The 19,307-nt window shown below is 38.3% G+C and overlaps 1 protein-coding gene across 1 annotated transcript in view; it reads right to left on the minus strand.

Annotated features, from left to right (window-relative positions):
* The window catches only part of JHY (junctional cadherin complex regulator), an 87,691-nt gene that overhangs the window by 9,913 nt on the left and 58,471 nt on the right, over nucleotides 1–19,307 (minus strand). Inside the window, exons 4-5 of the mRNA XM_007949947.1 lie at nucleotides 14,005–14,666; nucleotides 4,768–5,062 (exon numbers count right to left, since the gene is read on the minus strand). Of these exons, the coding sequence (XP_007948138.1) occupies nucleotides 4,768–5,062; nucleotides 14,005–14,666 (957 nt within the window). The remainder of the gene's footprint in view (nucleotides 1–4,767; nucleotides 5,063–14,004; nucleotides 14,667–19,307) is intronic.

Consider the following 19,307-nt stretch of genomic DNA (forward strand, 5'->3'; position numbering starts at 1 on the left):
GCCTCGGAAACCCAAGGAGGGGTCGCTATGAGTCGGGTTTGACTCGACGGCACACAACAACAACAACAACAACTTCCTTGAATGCCTTACATCTGCAATGAACACTGTAGCCAGAGCAGTCTTGCCAAAATACAAGCTAACCATGTTTAAAATTCTTTGGTTTTCCCTGGCCTATAGCATAAAGCATGATATCCTTCTCCAGGGAATGGTCCCTTCTGACAATGTGACCAAAGTAGGTCAGATGAAGTCTGGCCATTCTTGCTTCCAAGAAGCATTTGGCTACACTTCTTCCAGGACAGATTTATTAGTTCTTTTGCCAAGTGCATGGTACTTTCGGTATCCTCTGCCAATATCACAACTCAAAAGCATCAACTCTTCTTTGGTCTTCCTTATTCATTGTCCAGCTCTCACATGCATATGAGGTGACTAAAAATACCATGGCTTGGATAGGGTACACTTTAATCTTCAAAGAGACATCTTTGCTCTTCAGCACTTTAAAGAGGTCTTTTGCAGCAGATTTGCCCAGTGCAATATGTCATCTGATGTCTTGACCACTGCTTCCACTGGTGTTGATTGTGGAACCAAATAATATGAAATCTTTGACAACTTCAATCTTTTCTTCATTTATCGGGATGTTGCTTATTGGTCCAGTTGTAAGGATTTTTGTATTCTATGTTGAGGTGTAATCCATACTGGAGACTGTAGTCGTTAACCTTCATCAATAAGTACTTCAAGTCATCCTTACTTTCAGCAAGCAAAGTTGTGTCGTCTGCATATTGCAGGTTGTTAATAAGTCTTCCTCCAATCCTGGTGTCACGTTCTTCATATACTCCAGCTTCTTGGATTATTTGCTCAGCATACAGATTGAGTAAGTATGGTAAAAGGATACAACGCTGACACACTCCCTTCCTGATTTTAAACCATGCAGTATCCACGGGACTGGGCAGTGTTTCGTTCTGTTGTATGCAGGGTTGCAACTGAGTTGGAGCCAACTTGATGGCACCAAACAACAACAAAATAGCATAAAGCCTTTCTTAGAATGGTGAACAGGACCTGGGGAAAAGAGGCCCTCACTGCCTCTTCCCCTGCATCTCCGACACTCCCTGCCTCTCAGTTTCAGTTACAGCAACCTGAGATGTGTGTAAATTCCCAGCACACCCCAGGTTGTCTTAAGCTCCAGAGCACTTGTTCATGCTGGTTGCTCTGCTGGCAATGCCCTTTCATCTTTCTATTGCTAACTCTTGATTATCCTTCAAGACTCAATTCAAATTTTATATCCAGATATTTGCTTGAACCCCCAGGCTATATTAGGGGTCTTCTTTTGTGTTCCTCTGTACTCCCTACATATCCCTCCTTTTGTTTTCTTTGTTTACAATATTATACTGAAGCTATTTATATGTCATCTCCCCCAGTGCCATTTTGTAATAAACTTTTCCTGGGGAATGTTCATGGTTCATTCATCTTTCAATCCCAACACCTATGATAGTTCTTGTTAGCAATTCAACAAACATAATGTTGAATTGAGCTGAGGAACAAGCTACTTAATTCCCAATAGCTGCCTTACAGTGGATGCCCTTCTGGACTGAGGCACTCATTTCCCCAGCTGCCAGGAGGGTTGTCTGCTGATGGCTCACAGTTAAGTCCCCCTCCCATTCCAGAACTGCTCTGAACCAAATGGAACTGCTTTGCTCAAAGTTACAACCTCTTTCCAGAGGCAGCTAGTAACCAGTATCTAGTCAAACAAAAGCCCAGGTCCCTTGCCTTTGAAGAGCCATCCCAACTTTAGAACCCCCTTGGGAGTCACTGAGGTTTCTGTTCTAGCCTCATCAAGTAGCTCAACTACTTCTCTCCAGTGTTGCTTACATCACTCCCTCACAGGGGTTGTTCTTGAGGGCACCTGCCAATCAACCTCTTGCATGCAAATCTCCATTTCAGAATCTGTTCCTAGGTAACCAGCTCATTACAGGATTTCCAACCAGATCTTTTCCTAGAGCACTGTAAATCAGAATGTAGTTTGCAGCTTTGTCCTTACTCTTTGACACAAGAAGCAAGTGATCTTTCCTGAGGGGTTTTTATTGCTTGTAACAGTGGAGAAATATACACTACATAAAAACACTTCTTTCTCGGATTCTTCATATCTTCCCTGAAAACCTTCTACTTCAAGACCTCCAATTTTCCTTATTTAACCATATACTCCCTATATGAAAAGATTTAAAGGCACACGGGTGAATGTAGTAATGGTGAATATTATAGTAGATGAAGAACTCAGTGATGATTAGACAACATTTCAGAGGGAAACTGAGTATTAACTATCCTGGTTATTTTACTGCAGAAGCTGAGGTAGGATTAGGACCAAGAAGAGTTCTCTTGGGGGTAGGGGAGTTCCTAGAAGTCCTGGCAGCACAACAGGTAAGTACTTGGCTGGTAACAAAAAAGAAAAGAAAGGTTGGCAGTTAGAATTTGCTCAGTAGCTCCACAGGAGTAAGACCTCATGATCTGCTCCCATAAAGGTTACAGAAGAGAAAACTCCATGGAGGCAGTTTCGCTCTGTCACATGGGGCTGCTATGAGTTGAAAATGGTCTTGATGATAACAATAACAACAACAACAAGGGAGTCCTTGGGTGGTGCAAATGGTTGGCACACTTAGAAGCTAACCAAGAAGTTGGAAGTTTGAGTCTACTCAGAGTCACCTACGAATAAAGGACTAGAGATCTACTTCTGAAAAATCAGCCATTGAAAACCCAGGAAAACCCATTGTGGAGCACATTTCTACTCTGATGCACACAGAGTTGCCATGAGTCTGAATCAACTCACAGCAACTGGAAAAAAAAGCTAGGGGGTGGGACAGTGGTATATTGTAGGAAAAATACAGTGGCAACAGGGGCTTTCATTCATTTAACTCTATTTTCTCATCCTTTCAGCTATGAGATGTTCTTAGAGACAACCTAGACTAGGAATCAGGGCGGAGGGTGTAGTGGCCTTCTCTGAGGAAGTGATGGTTAAGCTGGGGCCAGAAGGAGGACTACTTCCTATCTGTAAATGGAGACCCCTTAGATGAAGCAAAAAGAAAGTGGAAGGAAATAGGTATCTCTGGTAGCAATAACTTCCAGGAGAAAGAGGAAGGAAATTCCAAAGAGTAGTGGGGGCTATAGTAAAGAAACTAACTCCTCAAGACTCCAGGCCATCCAGCAATGGAGGCAGTTCAGAAATGACCATTCCTATTCCAGGGTTGTAAACAAGGGCTATAAATATCAAGCCCCATTTGTATTATCAAAATTAAAAGGTTATTTGGTAAAAGGACTTTATTAACAAAGTGAAGTGAGAGCCCACAGAATGGGAAAAAATTTTAGGGACCCATATATCTGATAAGGAGATAAGGGTCTGATATCCAGAATATATAAAGAACAGCTTAAGGAAAAGGCCAAATGAAAAATGGGTAAAGGAGCTAAATAGACATTTCACCAAAGAGGGTATAAAAATGGCCAACAAACATGAAAAGATGCTCAACACCAATAGCCATTCCAAAAAAACAAACCAAACCCACTGTCAATGAGTCAATTCTGACTTATAGTAACCTCCATTAGGTTTCCAAGACTGTAAATCTTTATGGAAGTAGATTGCCTCATCTTCTTCCCACAGAACAGCTGGTGGGTTTGAATTTCTGACCTTCTGGTTAGCAACCAAATACCTTACCCACTATGCCACCAGACCACTAGCCATTAACTCACTGCTGTTGATTCGATTAGACTCATAGTCCCGCCTTGGGTTTCTGAGATGGTATTTCTATAGAAGTAGATTGCCCCATCTTCCTTCCAAGGAGTGGCTGGTGGATTTGAACCACCTGCCTTCTGGTTAGCAGTCAAATGCGTCAGGCACTACGCCACCAGAGCTACCCCCAATAGACACTAGGGAGTACAAATCAAAACCACAATGAGATACCACTTCACTCCAATCATAGCTAAGATTAAAAAATGGAAAATAAAAACTACTGGCAAAGATGTGGAGACTACTAGCATCTCTTGCTGGTAGGAATGCAAAATGGGATAGCCACTCTTGAAATGGTATGGAAGTTCCTAAAAAATTTAAATACAAAACTACCATATGATCCAGCAATTCCAGACTTAGGTACATACCCACGAGATATGAAAGCAGCAATGCAAAGATATTTGTATATCAGTATTTATTGCAGGACTATTCACAGTAGCCAAAAGATGGAAACAACCTAAATTCCTATCAACAGATGAATGGATAAACAAAACATGTTAATCTCTTTATGATACATAATTTTATGCGTCAACTTGGATATCCCAATAAATATTCACAAACACACACACACACATACAATTTGGTATATACATACAATGGCATATTAATCATAAAGAGAGATGAAGTCCTGATACATGTCACACCATGCATGAACTTTAAAAACATGCTGAGTAAAATTAGTCAAACATGAGAGAATAAATATTGTATGAATTTACTAATATGAATTCCCTTGAATAGGCAAAGGTTTAAAGATTAAAGTTTAATAGTGGTTAGTAGGGGAAGGGCAGTATCATTGTTGAGGTACCATAGTGTTTTGTTTATGGGGATGGAAAATTTGGCAATGGATACTGGTGATGGTTACACCACATGATTTACATAATTGGGCTTACTGAATTGTACACGTGAAAAATGTTAAATTGGCAAATCTGTTTTTTTTTTTTCATTTTTGCGACAATAAAATTTTAAAAAAAGTTTATTTGGTAACATGATGTTTATATTACCTTAATGCTGCTTCTTTTCCTGTGTCTTTTTCCTTTTTCCAGTTGAAACAGATAACCTTCGGAATTGCTACGACTAATTTTCATTTGGTTTCTCTGGCTTCTTTCTGAACTGAGTTGGGATTCACTTTCTACCCTTGACATTATGGGTGGAAATGTGATGCTGTGTAAGGCCCCTCCATTGGGCTGCACCTCAGTCAGCTGCATTAGGGCTTGCTGATGCTGATCCATTATCTGAGTGAGCTGAGCATCTGGAGAAGCTCTAACAGGTTGGCTGTCAGAGGAAGAATGGAATTTCCTTGATGGAAACAAAAGCACAAACTAGTTAACAAAACCTGGATACATAAGACCTCTATAATATAAAAGCCATTATAAACCATTAATTTGATGTATTTATCACTTCTCAAGTCCAGTAAATGATGTCTAGTTTAATCTTTTCATGAAGACATCAGTTTCTTATCTTAAAATCCTCTTTTTTATTTCTCAGCCTGTTTTATTTAGTGCATTCAGAATAGAAGAAACTTCTGAAAAGTTAAAAACTTTGTATAAGAAAATATATAGAAATTAAATTATTAAATACATAGTTGAATTTATAAGAAAGGCAAGGAATCTCCAAAGACCGAAAACAAAAAGGGTTAGTAACACCAAAGCAGAAATTGTATAAGTTGAAGTTGTGGCTTTCTTTATGGAGATGTTGGGTCTTGGTAATCTAAGAGCATCAGTTTTAACATTTAACATGGTACAGGAGATGTGAGACCTTGGTCACATGTGAGGGAGGGAATCAGGACTGAGATGCCTGCATAAAGGCTATAACCCTTAAATGGCTATATCCTCAGTAAAAAGGTGGATTAGTTGAAAAACAAAACAAAACAAAATTCACCAGCCTTGGGAAACAACAATGGAAGCCTATCTAGCCTATCTAGTCTGTACTCTAAATAAGAAAAAAATCTTGTGAATTTCTATGGGACAATATTTGGAATTCAAATTTACCTTGCTCATATTATCATGGACATCCAACACCAAGAAATTTATGTAAAAATGGTTTGGGATGAGGGATATCTCTGTGGTTGTTGTTGTTGTTGTTATGTGCCGTCAAGTCAGACCCGACTCATAGCAACCCCTCCTTGGGTTTCCGAGGCAGTACTACTATGGAAGTAGATTGCCCCATCTTCCTGTAGTATCCAGCAGAAATAAATATAAAACTTCTCTGGAGGGATACATTCCCAGCCAAGCCTGGCTAGGTTTCCACAGGTAAGATGGTTAAACATAATGTCACAATCCAAAAAAAAAAAAAGAAAAAAAAAAAAAATCTACCAAGTGTGAGAGTCAGCAGACATGTACATATACACACCACCAGCAGCAGCAGTGGACTTCTAAGAACTTCAGATTAGCGAATATTAGATGTCATTTATAAAATGTTTTAACTGATTGAAAACATGAAAGAAGAAACCAAAACTAAGAATTATATTTTGAAGACACATGTTTTGAAAAAGAGATATTTTGAACAAACAAGAGGGCAGTTTTAATCAGAACTAAATAGAATGTGTAGACATGAAAAATAAAATCACTGGGATTTAAAAATCAACAGAGACATTATGGAGCATTTTGGACATTGCTGAAGAGAGAGTTATTGCAGTGGAAATCATATCTGAGGAAATTTTTCTGAAAGAAGTACAGAGAGATAAAAGATGGAAAATAAGAAATAGAGTTAAAGAGACATGAGATCTAGTATAAAAACCAAACAAAACCACGCTCATTGACGTCAAGTCGAATCCAACTCATAGCAATCCTTCCTTGGGTTTCCGAGGCAGTATCTCTATGGAAGTAAATTGTCCAGTCTTCCTTTCGAGGAGTGGCTGGTGGGTTTGAACCACCAGCCTTCTGGTTAGCAGTCAAATGCCTTAGGAACTACTCCACCTGAGCTCCCGAGGTCTAATATAAGAGAATCTAATATACATCTAACCAAATTCCCTGCCATCCAGTTGATTCTGGCTTATAGTACCCCCATTGGGTTTCCAAGGCTGTAATTCTTTATAGAAGCAGATTGCCTCACCTTTCTTCTGCAGAGTGGCTGGTGGGTTTGAACCATTAGTATAGTGCCTAAGGCACTTGACTGCTCACCGGAAGGCTGGCAATTCAAACCCACTAGCCACTCCTCGGAAGGAAGGTTGGGCAATCCTACTTCCGTAGTGATACTGCCTCGGAAACCCAAGGAGGGGTCGCTATGAGTTGGGGCTGACTCAACGGCATATAACAACAACAATATATATCTATTTGGAGCTCCCAAAGAAGAAAATAGAGCAAATTTGTGAGATACAATATTCAAAGGAAAATTGATATTAATTTCTGAGAATTGATGAAAGAGATAAATCCTCAGATTTAGAAAAATCACTGAAGAGCCTGAAGCAGGAATAAAAATTTCATACCTAGATATAGCACAATGAAACTTCAGAACACAAAAAAAAACAAAGAAGAAACCTTAAAACTAACAACAGAAAAAAGAAAAACAAAAAGAATGGCAATTATAATAACAAAAGACATTTCAAAGCAACATAGAAGCTAGGAGATGGAACAATAATGTTTTCAAAAAGTTTAATTCTTCACTAGGTTAAATTATAATTCAAGATAAAGAATAAAATAAAGGAATTTTTAGATAAATTTTTCAGTACAACACTTGCTGAAAGAACTTCTAAAAGATATACTTCAGGGAAAATGAGTAAGATGGAAGAAAAAATGTGAGCACAGAAATTAATAAATAACTGGGTAAATTAAAACCACATTGACTCTATACAATAATAAGGAAGCAAACTATTGAATTGGTCTATGTTCTGCTGTGTATATTTTCAACAACAATAATAAAATATATTTTTTTAAAAGGGAGTGAAAGCATAATGATTTCAGTCATGCAAGGTCTCAAAACATTTTCCTTATAAGCAATGGAAACTAAGAAAGAGAAAGAGAGGGGAGTTAGAAAACAGGAGGTTCAATGAAGTAGAAAGGCAAAGGGAATCTCCATGATGAAATGAACACTAGTCAGGAGGAAATAGTCTAGAAAGGAAGTGAGGCCAAGACAAAGGCATGATGTGAACTTTCCACCATCTCTCTCCTATTACATCATGTTTTTAATCTGCAGAAAGTACTGGAAGATGTGCTCAAGCAAAATAAGGAAAACATGAGATCCGAAAAGGGAAGTCACATCAGAAGGAAGACACTTGGAATTCTTATTGGAAAGTGTGAGAAGAATTAGCAATATACAAGGAAATTTAAGCAAAAGAAAACTCAAGGTAATTATTTATTGGCTTCTGGAAAAAATTAAAAAGGAAACATAATTATAATACCTTCAATGCTAGACTGTGAATAATAGCTACATTAGCATAATAATGAAAATACTGAATACTGGCTTAACCAAAAGTTGTAAAGTTCTGGTGGCCAGAACAGGTAAGGCAGGTGGGGGACAGTCCCTAGGGAGCAGGCAACAGTGGCAGACAGGGATGGCAGGAACAGGTAGGGGGTAGTCCAGGAAGTGAGTGGAGAAGTTGTAACAGCTAAGGGAGATGAAGTTGTCTGTTGGTTTGTCATACTATGGTGGCTTGCATGTTGCCATGAGGCTGGAGGCTGTGACAGCAGGGATCCCCATGGTGGGCTGGTTTCAGTGGAGCTTCCAGACTGAGACAGACTTGGAAGAATGAAGAGGCCATCCACTTCTCAAAGAATTGGCCAGTGAAAACTTTATGACTATTAGTGAAATACTGTCTGATATATTACTGGAAACTTTTATGAATAGCCCTGAAACATCGTCCGATACAGTGCTAGAAGATGAGCCCCTCAGATCAGAAGGCATGCAAAATATTACTGGGGAAGAACTACCTCATCAGAGTAGAGCCTACTTTAATAATATGGATAAAGTAGAGCTTTTGGCACCTCCATTTGCTGAAGTAGCACAACTCAACGTAAGAAACAGCTGCAAACATCCATTGATAATTGGAACATGGAATGTACGAATGAAGTATGAATCTAGGAAAATTGAAAGTTGTCAAAACTGAAATGGAATGCATAAAGATTGATATCCTAGGCATTAGTTAGCTGAAATGGACCAGTTTCGGCCATTTTGAATCAGATAACCATATGATCTACTATACCGGAAATGACAAATTGAGGAAGAATGGCATTCATCATCACAAAGAATGTTTTAAGATCTATCCTGAAGTACAATGCTGTCAGTAATAGAATAATATTCATATGCATAGAAGGAAAACCAGTTAATACTACTATTATTCAAATTTATGCACCAACCACCAAAGCTAAAGATGAGAAAATTGAAGACTTTTACCAATTTCTGCAGTCTGAAATTGACCAAACATGCAATCAAGATGTGCTCATTATCACTGGTGACTGGAATGCAAAAGTTGGAAACAAAGAATCCCCAATAGTTGGAAAATTTGGCTTTGGAGATAGAAATAATGCTGGAGATCACATGATAGAATTTTGTAAGACCAAAGACTTATCCATTGCAAATACCTTTTTTCAACAACACAAACAGTGGCTATCCACATGGACTTCACCAGATGGAGTACACAGGAATCAGATTGACTACATCTCTGGCTAGAGGCAACGGAGAAGCTCCCTATCTTCAGCCAAAACAAGACCAGGAGCTGACTGTGGAACAGACCATCAACTGCTCATATGCAAGTTCAACTTGAAGTTGAAGACAATTAAAACAAGTCCATGAGTGCCAAAATATGACCTTGATTACATACCTTCTGAATTTAGAGACCATTTAAAGAACAGATTTGATTCATTGAACAGCATTGACCAAAAACCAAAGGAATTGTGGGATGACATCAAGAACATCATCCATGAAGAAAGCAAAAGGTCATTAAAAAGACAGGAAAGGAAGAAAAGACCAAAATGGATATTGGAAGAGACTCTGAAACTTGCCCATGAACTGAGAGTAGATAAAGCAAATGGAAGCAATGACAAAATAAAAGAGCTAAACAGAAGATTTCAAAGAGCAGCTTGAGAAGACAAAGTCAATTACTATAATGAAATGTGCAAAGACATGGAGTTAGAAAACCAAAAGAGAAGAACATGCTTGGCATTTCTCAATCTGAAAGAACTGAAAAGGGAATTTAAGCCTTGAGTTGCAGTACTGAAAGATTCTATGGGCAATATATTGAATGATGCAGGAAACATCGAAGGAAGATGGAAGGAATACACAGAGTCAATGTACCAAAAAGACCTGGTCGAGCTTCATCCATTTCAGGAGGTGGCATATGATCAAGAATCAATTGTATTGAAGGAAAAGTTCCAAGCTGCACTGAGGGAAGTGGCGAAAAACAAAGCTCCAAAAATTGAAGGGATACCATTGAGATGTTTCAACAAACGGATGCCACACTGGAGGCACTCACCTGAGGCTATGCCAAGAGATTTGGAAGACAATTACCTGGCCAACTGACTGCAAAAGACTCATATTTGTACCTATTCCAAAGAAAGGTGATCCCACAGAATGTGGAAATTATTGAACAATATCATTAATATCACATGCAAGGAAAATCTAACTGAAGATAATTAAAAAATGGTTATAGCAGTATATTGACAGAGAACTTCCAGAAATGCAAGCTGGATTCAGAAGAGGACGTGAAACAAAGGATATCATTGCTGATGTCAGATGGATCTTGGCTGAAAGCAAAGAATACCAGAAAGATGTTTACTTGTGTTTTATTGACTATGCAAAAGCATTCAATTGTGTAAATCATAACAAATTATGGATAACATTGAGAAGAATGGGAATTCCAGAACACTTGCTTGTGCTCATGAGGAACTTGTACATAGACCAGGAGACTGTCATTCAAACAGAACAAGGGTACACTGCATGGTTTAAAATCAAGAAGGGAGTGTGTCAGGGTTATATCCTTTCACCATACTTATTCAAACTGTATGCTGAACAAATAATCTGAGAAGCTGAACTATATGAAGAAGAATGTGGCATCAGGATTGGAGGAAGACTCATTAAAAACCTACGTTATGCAGACAACACAACTTTGCTCACTGAAAATGAGGATGACTTGAAATACTTACTGATGAAGACTGAAGACTACAGTCTGCAGTATGGATTACATCTCAATATAAAGAAAACAAAATTCCTCACAAGGGGGCAAATAAGCAGCATCATGATAAATGGAGAAAAGATTGAAGTTGTCAAAGACTTCATACTACTTGCTTCTACAGTCAACACCAATGGAAGCAGCAGTCAAGATATCAGACATCATATAGCATTGAGAAAATCTGCTGCAAAGGACCTCTTTCAAGTGCTGAAGAGCAGACGTTTTCTTGAAGACTAAGGTGTGCTTGTCACAAGACATGGTATTTTCAGTCACCTTATATGCATGTGAGAGCTGGACAATGAATAAGGAAGACCGAAGAAGAGTCAATGCTTTTGAGTTGTGGTGTTGGTAAAGAATGCTGGAAGTACCATGGACTGCTAAAAGAACTAACCAATCTGTCCTGGAAGAAGTGCAGCCAGAATGCTCCTTGGTAGCGAGAATGGCCAGACTTTGTCTCACCTACTTTGGTCATGTTGTAAGAAGGCACCATTCCCTGGAGAAGGATATCATGCTTGGCAAAGTGGAGGGACAATGAAAAAGGGGAAGGCCCTCAATGAGATTGATTGACACAGTGGCTGCAACAATGGGCTTGGGTATAGCAAAGATCATGGGGCTGGCATAGGACTTGGTAGTGTTTCTTTCTGCATATATGAGGTTACTATAAGTTGGAGATGACTCAATGGTACCTAACAACAAAAGTTGTAACATAACTATTTTTGGAGTATGGGTGAGGGAAAACAAATGTGATGGTGATGTAAGACAGCTACATCCTCATCTACTAGAATAGGAAGTCAATAGAAATATCTAAAATTGGTCAAGAAAATATAGCAGTAAATAAATTTAACTGAGAATTATTGACATGTGCAAATGCCAGAGGAAAACAGTAAGAGTCTTATAGGGGTTGCTGATGTTTAGTATTTTCATTATTATACAAATGCAATTATCACAGCAGTGTAGAGAGGACAACTGGGGAGAATGAGGAGGAAGAGGAAGAACTGTGCCTTGTGTTATCTGACTTTTTAATCTGTTGCATTCATTATCTTAATAAAACAAAAAAATAATTAAAAATGAGAAAAATAATAGAAAGAAGGATATAACTACAGATATAGTAGAGGTTAAGTAATAAGTATACTATGAAAAGTTTATGACAACAAATTAAGAAACTTAGTAAAAATAAACAACTATTTTTCTAGAAAAATGTAATTTATCAAAATGACATGAGAGGAAATAGAAACTCTGTAAAGACATATAAGCATTATAGTAACTGGATCATTGAAAATCTACCCACAAACAACAAAAATAAAGCAAAACAAAAAACACACATGACCCAATGTTTTACAGGAAAATTCTATCAAACCTTCAAGTAACAGGTAATTCCAATTGTATATGAAGTGTCTCAGAGGATATAAAAAGAAGAATAAGGCCCTAAATCATTTTATAAAGCTACTATCAGCTTTCTAACACATCTAGACAAAGCCAGTAGTAGTTGTTGTTGTTGTTATGTGCTGTCGACTTGGACCCAACCTTCCTTCGGAGGAGTGGCTAGTAGGTTTCAACTGCCAGCCTTCTGGTTAGCAGTCAAGTGCCTTAGGCACTACACTACCAGAGCTCCCAGTAGTCGATAGGACAATTATAGGCCAATCTCACTTTTGCACTTGGGAAGTAAAATCTTAAACAAAGTGTTAACAAATCAAATAACACAATTTATAAAAAATACAGTATGGCAAGCAGGTTAATCCTAGGAATAAAAACATGGAGTAACAGTAGAAAATCTGTTAATGTATTTTATCACATCAAAGCACTAAGTAAAAAAAAAAAAAAACTTAATTAATACAGAAAAAGTTTTTGATGAAATCCAATTCCCATTTATAATTTATAAACAAGACAAAACAAAAAAAAAAGTCTTTGCAAAAAGCAATAGGAGAGAATTTCCTATCTATCTCCCAATCCACCAAGTATGATTTTTAATGGTAAAAATGTTATGAAGCAATCCCTCTAAAATCAGGAAAAAAGACAAGTGTGGTTGCTATCTATCACTCTCTTCTAGGAAGTAACTCTGAATTTAATTAAATGTACATTCCATATCACCAAATCTAGCACTTAAATGTCTCCTGATCAATTCATATGTGTAAAATTGCCTCCCTTACCATGAAAGTATACTTCTTGAAGGTTCCCATGCATTATGCTTTTGATGTTTCTTCTATAGAATTTTAGTACTATGTTTAGCACATTTTACATGATAGTTTGACTGAATGATATCACTAAATGTCTCCTGAAGTGATTTTAAAAATAACTTTTCTTGATTATAGTAGTATATCTACATTGTAGGAAAAAATTAAAAACAATCCCAATTACTCTTGCCAGAGATAAACACTTGACATTTTTATGTATTTTTCTTCCTTTGTGCACATTTTAACAAGGCTGGTGGTTTAAACTCACCAGCCACTCCTTGGAAGGAAGATTGGGCAATCTACTTCCATAGAGTTACTGCCTTGGAAACCCAAGGAGGGGTTGCTACGAGTTGGAGATGACTCTACGGCAATGACACACACAGAGAGAGAGAGAGAGAGAGAGACAGACAGACAGAGACCCTTTGGTGTAATTCTGTACCCTACTATTTTCTTACAGAAATATTTCCTCATGCCATAATTTTTAATGCTTATAAGATACTAAATATCATAATTTATATAAATATTTTCTTAGTGTTGGACTTTCAGATCATTTTTGTAAATGATGCTATTCAGGGGCATACATATTTATCTGTATTTTAGATTATTTTCTTAGGAAAAGCCATTACAGTACTGGAGATAACTTATTTCCTCCAAACATTACTTGCAGTCCTCAAAATATACTGATCTGTTTTGACTGGGTCTCTCTGGTATTCTCCTCTCTCCAACTTTAGTTGTAACTATGGAGGAAAAGGTAGAGGATACATGGAAGAGAAAAAAAAAATCAAAAGGGGATTGTTTGAGGCAGGAGTCAGAGCCAAGGGAGGTGGTCAGTGAATTTTTCCTCTTACCGGACCATCCCTAAGCACTTCTCTTTCCCACTCTCCTTCTCCAGTTTGACCAACAGCCTACCATTTCTCCTGCAGAAAACCACTTGTGCTAGCCCTTTGAGAAAAGGGAATTCTTACCATAACATTTCTATGTTCTTATATTTTGTCTCTGTATAAATCTGTTTGGGTTGCTTCTTATTTTCAGATGCTCGATTAATGGTTATGTTATAAACAGGCTGAGAGTCTTTCTGGCTCAGAGGCACTTGTCTCTTAGAAAGTTCATTAACGTATTTCAAGTCCGTATTGGAAAGAGCGTTGGCATGTAGCTGTGGATAGGAAAATCCTTTCTCTTCTTGGACTTTGTGTCCCCTTTCTTTATTAATATTCTTCACCCAGTAATAGCCAGTAGAGTTTTTATATGGTACCTTGTCAAAAGCTTGTTTTGGTGGAGCAAATTTATTGGAGTTTACTTTGGGATTCTGGCTCCTAAGTGCACTTGAGTCTTGTAAATCATTGTTAGGGGCATTCATAAGCACAATTGATTCCTGCTCTACTGAATCGTCAATGAACTGATTTTGGTTTTGCTGCTGTCTGGGCGTATTATCCTGGTTTCCTTGACTGGCAACTAGCTCTTTGGTCATTAAAGCTTTCACGCCACTCTGGTGTTTATGCTGCTTTCGAATTGTGTGCTTGGCTGGTCTTCTGGAAGGTCGCTGGCCATCAGCTGCTTCAGAAGATTGACGTCTGGGCACATTGCTTGATTTTGGGTTTTCATATTGAGACCAATGTTCCTGGTAATTCTGAAAAGATGTTTTTGATTAATGTAAAATCAGAAGATTAACAGTTTTCACACAGTTCACAAATGAGCGTTTCTCAAACTGGGGGTTGAGACTTCTGGGATTGTGACCAGGGAACTGAAAAGAGATAAGAGTACAGAGGTCCCTTTCCCAGTCTTAGGCAATAGAGAGTGATTAGCTCTTGGCAACTTTAGATTATGACCCTGGATAGAAATAGCTTAGAACAGGCTTCATTTTAAGGAAAAGAAGTTGACTTTAAAAGTGGGAAAATGAAGAGTTCTATTATGCGGCACAGGGTGGTTTACTTTTCTACATATGAAGAAAGTGTAAACCTACCTAAAACATGCAAACTTATTTTAACTAAGATGAATTTTTTTTTTAAAATAATCTTAACTGGAAAGAACATCAATGATTTGCTTTCTCCAATAAGTAGATGTTTAGCTTGAAATATAGTTCAGATGATCAGATCTTCTTACTCTTTCAAGTCAGAAGCTAGAAATGACCTCTTCTCTACATGAAACAATTAGATTTTATTTGGAGGATTATAAAAAAGTCAGTGTTGTGATAGGACATCTATGAAATCAAAAAGGTTGTTTTGCTTCTGTTGCTTAATATAGCCTGTACTTAGTCAATCAAGCATCTGGGGGAAATATTTCAATAGTCTTTATGCTTTTCAAAGTCTTGTAACAACAAAATGTACTGCTGGCATAATAGATACACTATGTAATTATATTGTCTATGTAGCCATTTAGAAATATTTTCCAAGGAATAAAGCACTCATTAGGTTGTGAAAAACGAGCTAAGAGGCCTTTGGAAAGAACGATTAAATGCTTATTGAAAACAGTTAGGATGCCCATATGCATCAGGGTGTTACAGGACTTCAATGTATTTCTCCCTTTCTGAACACAAGTATAAATAATCTGTACGGCCTGTGTCTATGAAACATTAATAAAAAAATGCAAGTTAATTGGATTATTCAGGAGAAAAATCTTAAAGCAAATAAATCATGTTTTTGCTCAAATTGTTTGTTTTTGCTTGCTATGAAGAATGATCAAATTAGGGCTACGACTTTTATTTGGCTTTTCTGATACAATCACTAAGACTTGTCCGACTCCTGTGTAATACTGAATAGCATTCTATTCCAAATACAATCTTATTATAATAAGATGGGGATTGTTAAATTTAAATCAGTAGTAACTCACTGCCATTGAGTCAATTCTGACTCCTAATGACCCCCATTGGGTTTCTGAGGCTGGAAATCTTTACGGACATAGATCGCCCCATATTCCTTCTGTGGAGCGGCTTGTGAATTTGAACTGTTGACCTTTCAATTAGCAGTCAAATGCCTTATCCACTACACCACCAGAGGTCCTTTAACTCAAAGATGGTATACATATTCTTGGGAGCTCTGGTGGTGTAGTGCCTAAGGCATTTGACTGCTAACCAGAAGGCTGGCGGTTCAAATCCACCAGCCACTCCTCAGAAGAAAGACTGGGCAATCTACTTCCTTAGAGATACCACCTCGGAAACCCAAGGAGGGGTTGCTGTGAGTCAGATCTGACTCTATGGCAGTGAGTTTTAGTATACATATTCTTATATCAGATTTTGAAGTAAGAATGACTTCTAATTTGAAATTTAGAGTATGTTCTCCTTAGGATTTGAGCTTTCCCAGGGATTGGTCAGGTTCTGAGTAGCACCAATACATTTTAAATATTTACCTGCAGTGTTCCAAATAATGGAAAGAAACTTCCTTTTCTACATTCCAGTTAAGAAAAGGTTCTTTCTTCCATGCAGTATATTGAGTTGCATGGGGTAAAGGTGGCAAGAAGTCTCTAAAACATAGTCCCAAGAGCATCCCTTCCTTATGGCAGATCCAGAAGAAACTTGCTGTTTTACAATCATGTAGGTGTATTCATGAACCACAACAGTTCTTTTCATGGCTGTCATCATTGTTCATGAAGGTCAGCAAAGCCGTCCCGGCTATTATTTATAAATATTGATTGATGCTGATAATGTTATTCTTTACAATATTTGTTCAGCCTTTAATTGCACAGGAGTCCCTGGTGGTACAAATGGTTAAGTGCTTGATCACTAACTCACAGGTTGGCAGTTTGGACCCACTCAGAGGCACCTCAAAAGAAAGGCCTGGTGATCTGCTTCCAAAAGTCACAGCCTTGAAAACCCTACTGAGCACAGTTATACTCTGACACATGGATTTGCCGTGAGTTGAAGTCAACTTTTTTTTCTCCTCATTACTGTTACTGCTCAGCCCTTTACTCACTTGAGAAACAAGTGACCAGCAACTCTTTTTTGGCTGCCATCTGACTGTACTTTTCCTAGTTCTCTCCTCATTCCCACCAAAATAAAAGAGAAAAATTAATCAGATATTTCTTTCCTAGGGTTCCAGGTCTGAAATCTTTGGTCACTACTTGATTTTAATCATATTATGACAATTCAGATCACAATAGTTCTCTTCACAGGGTGCTTTGTCAACAGGGCCAAAGACATCATTTTATGAAACTTCAATTGTCTCAAGTGTTAAATCTGCTATTCACACGAACACAAGTGCCCAGGAATGGCATTTCAGGTCCCAGAAAGGAAGACATTTATGGGCTTGATGTGATTTCATTCTCCTTCCATGCAGCCTACTTGAGATCTGGGCTTTACTAAAGATTTATTTCCCTACAATTGAGGCATCAGGTGTCACTCTTTAGGTGCCAAGACCTGAGTTCCCTGAAGTTAATATACAAAGCCATTCTCAGGCTATTTAATCTCCATCAGCACTGAAATCCTCTATTTCATTGCGCTCTCACTGGGGTTCTTTTGTTACCAACACTCGCAATCAGGACATGCTACATGCACTCAGAGTAACTGCTTAATGGCAGTCAGTGTTCACATCACAGAGCAGGGGTCAGTGACTGGAGCCTGGTGAATTCTGATGCCTAATGCTGGGATGATAGTTTCTTAGTAAGACCTGTCCTTAGTTATTAATACTCACTGCCCTCTAAGGGAAAGCTGACCCAACCCTGTGAAAGAGAGTGTCTGGCTATTTCCCTCTTACTGCTTTTCTGCTCAGAAGGCAGAAGCAGAGGGGAGAATGCATGCTGTGATCTCAACCAAAAATTTCATCTGCTGTAAAACAAATGCCATTCTTGCTCTTAGTTACCCTGATTCAGTCCTGAGAGTTGTGCCTGGGCTCCAAGATCAGCTCTGACAACAGAAGTTTCTGTTGTGTTTGGTAACAATAAACATGAGTACTTTAAGCTTGAGTTATAAATTCTATGGTAATATCAAGAAAATTTAGAACACAATAACTCTCTAATTTTGAGTCAGAATTTACTTGATGGCAGTGGACTTGGTTTTTTGAATTTTCAGTGTCAGTAAGGAAGGACTCTGTGGTCATATGAATAAAGGAAGCATAGATCTAGTGATAGCATTGGGGGCAAAACCAGATAAAAAGCTCTTTGGAAAGGTGGGAAAATTCTTCAGGATATGATTACAAGGACTTTGACATTAATTATGGAAGGTCCTATATAGAGACTATCATACATTTTTCTTGTTTGGAAAATCAAGAATTATTTTAGAGACAAGAAAGAAAATCCTATTTCATCCTTACTTAATTGGGGAAGTTCCAATCTTTTTTTTTTTTTTCTTCCATTGACAACATGCTCCTTGCCTGGAAAGAGTCTTTCTTCTGCTAGGGTCACTGCACATCAAGGATCCAGTTCTGAGATGTGGAAAACCAGCTGCAAAGACTCACAGGAGAGCACAGAATGACCCAGGACAGTAAGACCAATGTGGCAAGCTTGAGTAAGGATGGCTTGGCTTGCAGTAAAGATTGTAGGCAGGTATAAAGGACTGTTCCATAAAAAGTAGTAATGGTGGCCACCAACTTTCAATGGTTGTAGTGTGAACGTGGGAGCTCTGGTAGCATAGTGCTGAAGGCATCTGACCGCTAACCAGAAGGCTGGCGGTTCAAACCCACCAGCCACTCCTCGGAAGGAAGGTTGGGTAATCTACTTCCATAGAGATACTGCCTTGGAAACCCAAGGAGGGGTCACTATGAGTCGGGTGCGACTCAACGGCACATAACAACAACAGTGTGAATGTACACAGGCTTCAGTTGCCTCAGGACAATTTTGTCGTCAGCTGCTCAGGCACAATGTCTCTGGCATATTTCCTCTCCTTCCTTGCCCTATCTCTATTTTCTTATTTTCTTCAGCATGCAAATGTGTTTAACACTTTCTTATTAAAAGAATAAAAAAAGATAAAAGAAAGCCTCACTTGATCCCATTCTTCAGTGACACCTTGATTCTCTATTCAGAGCCAGAGTATGGCTCCACTTCCCCCGCTTCTCTTTGACCTCCACACCCTGCAGGACAGCCTTTGTTCTCACCACCCATGGGAAACTGCTCCATGCAGGCCACCAATGACCTGTTAGATGCCAAATCCTATTGGCCTTTTAACATTTTATCTTGAAATTATTCCTAACTTACAGAAAGACTGCAAGAATAGTACAGAGAACTTACAAATATACTTTCCAGATTCACCAATTTTAAACATTTTGTGACACTTGCTCCATCATTCATTCATTCATTCACTGATAAAGTCATACCATTCTCTAAAGGCTCTGTTCTTTTTTTT

The sequence above is a fragment of the Orycteropus afer genome, unplaced genomic scaffold, assembly GCF_000298275.1.
Source record: "Orycteropus afer afer isolate SDZICR_OR568_19922 unplaced genomic scaffold, OryAfe1.0 scaffold00258, whole genome shotgun sequence".
Taxonomy (NCBI): Eukaryota; Metazoa; Chordata; class Mammalia; order Tubulidentata; family Orycteropodidae; genus Orycteropus; species Orycteropus afer.